The sequence below is a fragment of the Triticum aestivum genome, chromosome 5D (assembly GCF_018294505.1).
Source record: "Triticum aestivum cultivar Chinese Spring chromosome 5D, IWGSC CS RefSeq v2.1, whole genome shotgun sequence".
In the NCBI taxonomy this organism is placed as follows: domain Eukaryota; kingdom Viridiplantae; phylum Streptophyta; class Magnoliopsida; order Poales; family Poaceae; genus Triticum; species Triticum aestivum.
Window position 1 is genome coordinate 499,901,676 of NC_057808.1, and position 5,303 is coordinate 499,906,978.

The 5,303-nt window shown below is 42.1% G+C and overlaps 1 protein-coding gene across 1 annotated transcript in view; it reads left to right on the forward strand.

The window, feature by feature from the left end:
* The window catches only part of LOC123123198 (uncharacterized), a 6,970-nt gene extending 2,116 nt beyond the window's left edge, over positions 1–4,854 (forward strand). Inside the window, exons 3-7 of the mRNA XM_044543664.1 lie at positions 817–913; positions 1,002–1,097; positions 1,526–1,773; positions 1,852–1,929; positions 2,014–4,854. Of these exons, the coding sequence (XP_044399599.1) occupies positions 817–913; positions 1,002–1,097; positions 1,526–1,773; positions 1,852–1,929; positions 2,014–4,201 (2,707 nt within the window). The 3' untranslated portion in view covers positions 4,202–4,854. The remainder of the gene's footprint in view (positions 1–816; positions 914–1,001; positions 1,098–1,525; positions 1,774–1,851; positions 1,930–2,013) is intronic.
* The last annotated feature ends 449 nt before the right edge of the window (positions 4,855–5,303 follow it).

The window sequence follows — 5,303 nt, forward strand, 5'->3', positions numbered from 1 at the left end:
AACATTGTTTTATTTGTCTAGTTCAAAAGTCTTGAAGACATGTCATTCAATTGGGCTATGCATATGGGATGATTGTGGCACTTCGTCCAAAATAAGTAATACTGTAGGGAGTGAGTGAGCTACAGATTCATAGGACAACATTTCATGTGGACGCAAAGGAAGTGTTATGTATACTGATCTCTGAGATGTCATGTTAAAGACACTAGAAGATATCATTCTGTTGGTGATTGTAAATGTAAATTGCTCTACTATTTTCCTTGAAGAAAACTGGCCACTGCTAGCTTGAGGGCTATCAATTTCTATTTGCTGACATTTCACAATAGATCATATACCTACTCTCATGGTTTAGCCTTCATTCTTTGCTTTGATCATCTGATGATTTCAAGAACAACCTCTGTGCTATGGTATCTTTGGAGCAATTTGTGTTTCATGGCGGTTACTACTGTCGTAACCAACTGTAACCAACTTCCCAGATGTCCTGGTAGTGGTAGGTACCGCATTTGTAATACCAGCCTTTTTTTAAACTTGTTTTGGAAAGTATTTCAAAAGAATTCAAAAACTAATGTTGCTTGCATGGTTGGGGGAGGTTTAAAACTTGAGATTAACATGAAAGAGAAAGGAAAAGAAAAAAAAGGTCTTCTTACTGGAATTCAACCTGCTGTGTTTTGGGGATTTGCCAAAAATCCAGCAAATTGAACAAATAAGACATTTTCCAGTATTCACGGAGAATCCATTTCGGGCCAGTTATAAACTTCTGGCACATAGGTAGATTTATTATTGAGTTAATAATTTGATCCTGTCTTCTATTTTATGTAGCTGTGAAGGACAATGTAAAAGGTCCTTCCATCCCAGAGAAAAAGATGGAAGGGAATCTACTTGTGAAACTCTTGGTTTAACTTCTGCACAACTACAGGTAGTTACAAAGTTCTCACTGACTGGTCCAGCAGTGTTATAATTTTCCTGGCTCAAATTTGTGATTTTTTTGTTTTGCATATTTACAGGAAATTGATCATTATCTATGCAAGAACTGTGAATATAAGCAACACCAATGTTTCAGTTGTGGAGATCTTGAGCCATCTGATGGGCCAAATGCTAAGGTAACTTGTTGTATCTTTCTTGCAAGAATGTGGCATGTGGTTTGTTGAGATCACGGTGGCCTTTCTAGTTTTGCGGTTCTCATTCAATGATAATTCTTCACTTCCTCCAATGAGTATGCTTGTTGCTGATTTCCCGTTTATGTAGCACCTTTCATGCATCATCATACTCTAAACTTGCTTGTGTTCATCCTGTGTCTTACCAAGTGAAACATTTAAATCCAGTTCCTTGATGTCTTCATTCACATTTATTTTGAATTGTGGGCAACTGAGGCCTGTTGATATTTCGTGCATGTGATTGATGCTCGTGGCTATGATCCTCGAGTATCTTTAGATATGATTCGAAGTGCCCTCTAACCATCTCTGTCCCTTCTTAATATTAATACCTTCGTGATTCTAGTTCTTTTGTTTTAAAGTGTGCATTCATTTAGGTGTTCCAATGCTACAAAGCATCTTGTGGGCACTTCTACCACCCCAGTTGTATTGCCAAATTACTTGAGCCTGATGATACTGATGGAGCTTGCGAATTGGAGCGGAGGATTGCTGCTGGGATGTCATTTACATGTCCTGCACATTGGTGCTCAGAATGTAGAACGATGGAAGACAGTACTCAACCAGAACTTTGGCTTGCGGCTTGCAGACGCTGTCCAGTGTCATATCACAAAATATGTTTCCCAAGGTATTCTGTTATCCAGATATAGTTGCTTTTAGCTTATGTGATTGTCTCGTTCTCATTACATTTATTGGTTTACCACAGAAGCATTTCCTTTGAGAGAAAGCGTGGCACAAGTGTACGCGCTTGGCACCTGGGTGATAGAATTATCATTTACTGTGGGTATGTTAGTTCTTACTCGTTTGTTTCCCAAAGTTTCTCTGTACTTCCTTCTCAGAGCAACTAACTTCTGTTGAAATCTTGCAGAAGCCATAAACTAGAAGCTGAGCTTGGAGCACCTAGCAGAGACCATATAAAGTTACCATCTAGTACAGAAATGGATACTGTTGGAACACATTGCATTGACCAAATAAAGTCAACTCCCGTTCAAAAAATTTATAGAACAAGAAATCTTGCTAAGAAGAAAACAGAAGTGACTGGTAAAAGGAAAATGAACACTGATCAAGGTACAACAGGAACTGCGGAGCTGTCAAAAAAGGTATGTCGAGAAGAAGCCGACCAGATAAAGTTAATTCCCGTTCCAAAAATTTATAGGACAAGAAATCTTGCTAAGAAAACAAAAGTGACTGATAAAAGGAATATGAACACCAATCAAGGTTCAACAGGAACTGCGGAGCTGTCAAACAAGGTATGTCGAGAAGAAGCCGACCAGATCCAAACAGTAGATATGAATAACTTAAGGGAAGATAAGATTCCAAAAGGGAGAGGTGTCCTCGAGAAAGAGACCATCCGTTTAAATCAAGCACACAATGACGAGCTAGAAAAGCTTATTGTGGAGGAACAGGCTGAAGAGGATGAAAGCAACACCAAATCTGGAGAAGAGGGAGAAACTCGTAGGAGAGAAAATACATATGGGGAAAAGGAGAAGACTCCTGTAAACAACAGTAATAAATTTGGATTACCTGACGGGCGGTTTAGCTCCGGATCTGATGGTGACCGAGAAGTTGATGGTAGCCATGCCTGCCAGCAGGAGCTGAAGAGTCCTCACTGCAATGATAATAACAAAGCAACAGGAATTGATACTTCAAGTGAAAAATCAGGAAAGAGACAGAGACAGGAGGAACAGGCAACTGATGGCAACATGTTGGACTTGGAAAGGAACAATAAGAAGTTTCACATGGAAACTGGAAGAGATGCTCATCAAAGTCCTCAGCGTCTTCATAATCACAAAAAAACAGATGCTCGTCAAAGTTCTGATTCCTCATCAAAAAATCATCCTCTGTGTAATGATGATCAGAGATCTTCAATGACTTCCGAATACAAATCCAGAGAGGGAAGAGGATCAAGTAGAGAAGAGTGGAGAAATAATATGAGAGAAAATTCTTATAGGGGAGGGTCACCCTCGAGGAGAAGAAATTCTCAAAATAGATCAAGGAGACATTCTCCGGAAGGGCGAAGGACGGAGTATCGTAACAGTCATCATAGAAGCAACAACCAACACAGATATGAGCAACATCGACACGATGATTATTTCAAATGTCGTGATGATTATTCCAAACGCCGTGATGTTGATACTGGTGGAAGGAGGTCGAGTCGTCGTGAGGATCATTCTAGTGATGGTGGTAGGAGGAGGTCGAGTCATCGTGAGGATCATTCCAGTGATGGTGGTAGGAGGAGGTCGAGCCATCGTGAGGATCATTCCAGTGATGGTGATAGGAGGAGGTCGAGTCATCGTGAGGATCATTCCAGTGATGGTGATATTGGTGGAAGGAGGTTGAGTCCCCAGCAGTCAGCACTTCCTTCTGGTAATTTTGGTACTGGTCTCAGTCCCCCTTCACATCCGACCACTGAATATGGTGCTAGCAGAAGGCATGGTTCCCCTCCATATCAGAGATCTAAACATGCTGCTAGTGGAAGCCGTGGCCCCTATATGAACCCACGAGGATCAGGCCCTGCAGACTACGAAATGGAAAGGAGAAGTGTTCCCCTTCACCACGATGTGCCCAATGTCGAGGAGTACACTGGTCGACCACTGAATATGGTGCTAGCAGAAGGCATTGCTCCCGTTAATGCGTACTCTCTCCGTGGCCCCTATATGAACCCACGAGGATCAGGCCCTGCAGACTACGAAATAGAAAGGAGAAGTGTTCCCCTTCACCACGATGTGCCCAATGTCGAGGAGTACACCGGTCAACCACTGAATATGGTGCTACCAGAAGGCATTGCTCCTGTTAATACGTACTCTCTCCGAGGGGAATCTCCTGGTGCATATGGTCCTGGAACAGATGCCGGCATGTGCGAAGAAACCACATTCCGTGGTGGGCGTTTCGCTGATCATGGAGTGAGGTCAGATTATCCACGAAGCAGCAGCATGAATGCAGAGGATAGGGCTTTTGCTGCAGGGTCCGTTACGGATAGGTATGTCCCGCGCCTCGACCGAACGAACCACCCAGTTAGGGTTGATGGTTATCTGCCGGATTATCCCGTATGGTAGGTTGCTGCTGTTGTGATACTCGTGTTGCCAATCCCAGTCAGCCTATGAAAAACCCTGCAGGAAACCAACAGTTAAACCTCAATTAGCCGCGAAGCGAATCGGATATGTCAAACCTTAGTTTGTCAGAGTGGTTGGACGGTAACCTTCAACCCAAGGTGGTGCCAGCGTACCTTAACGAGTGTGTTTGATGTTGGCCTCGGATCTTGCTACTTGTCGATTAACAGAAATGATCTGCTTAGTTTGCGGTTCTTTTGCTGGAGTGTGCTTGTTTTATAATCTGGTGTGGAAACTTGCCTATAATCTGGTGTGGAAACTTACCCACAGAAGTAAGCAGAAGTGGTTCAGACAGAAGCGGGCCGAGCAAATGGAAGTGCTGTGTAATCCAGTGAATGCCAGTCTTTGGTGTCTTTTTCTATGGCTCCAAATTTGTATGTGGTAATCTGCAGTTGTTCCAAATTTGTTGTACTCCAGACTCGAAGGTTTCTTCATTTATGCTAGACTTGTAGTGACCCTCACTGAGGGCCATGTGTTGATGTTTGTAAAAAAGATGTGAATGGTCGAATCGTTGGTACCTCTTTTATCAGGATGCTAACTCAAAATTTGATGCGATGAGAACAAGTTTTGTCGATCATTTGAGGTGTCGAGGGCATGTATGTAGTTTTGTCTCGTAGAATTCTTATATGAAGATTGAGCTTTGTGTCGAACTAAATATCTCACGCTGCTTTGTTAGAGCGATCGTGGCTTTTTACCGGAATACTCTTCCCACTAGTACTTGATGAAATGATCTTAAGAGTATTTTGTACGGCTATAAAGTACGTAAACCCTTGAATTTGAAGTTGCTTGGCGTTCGAATCCAGTCCAACAAGACACTTCTCGGACCCAGGAAGTGGAACTGCGCTGTTTGCATGCTCGTAACACTAGGTAAATCCAGCTATGGAATATAGATTAACTACCATTTGAAGGTTTTTCACCATTTTGTTATGAAATACAGTACATAGAGTACATAGATAAACACTCGCTAAATTCTCAATCTAAGTTAAGAATGTACATCCTACATGTTTCATAGCCCGTATTATGCATTGCTTCAATATTTTGATGACGA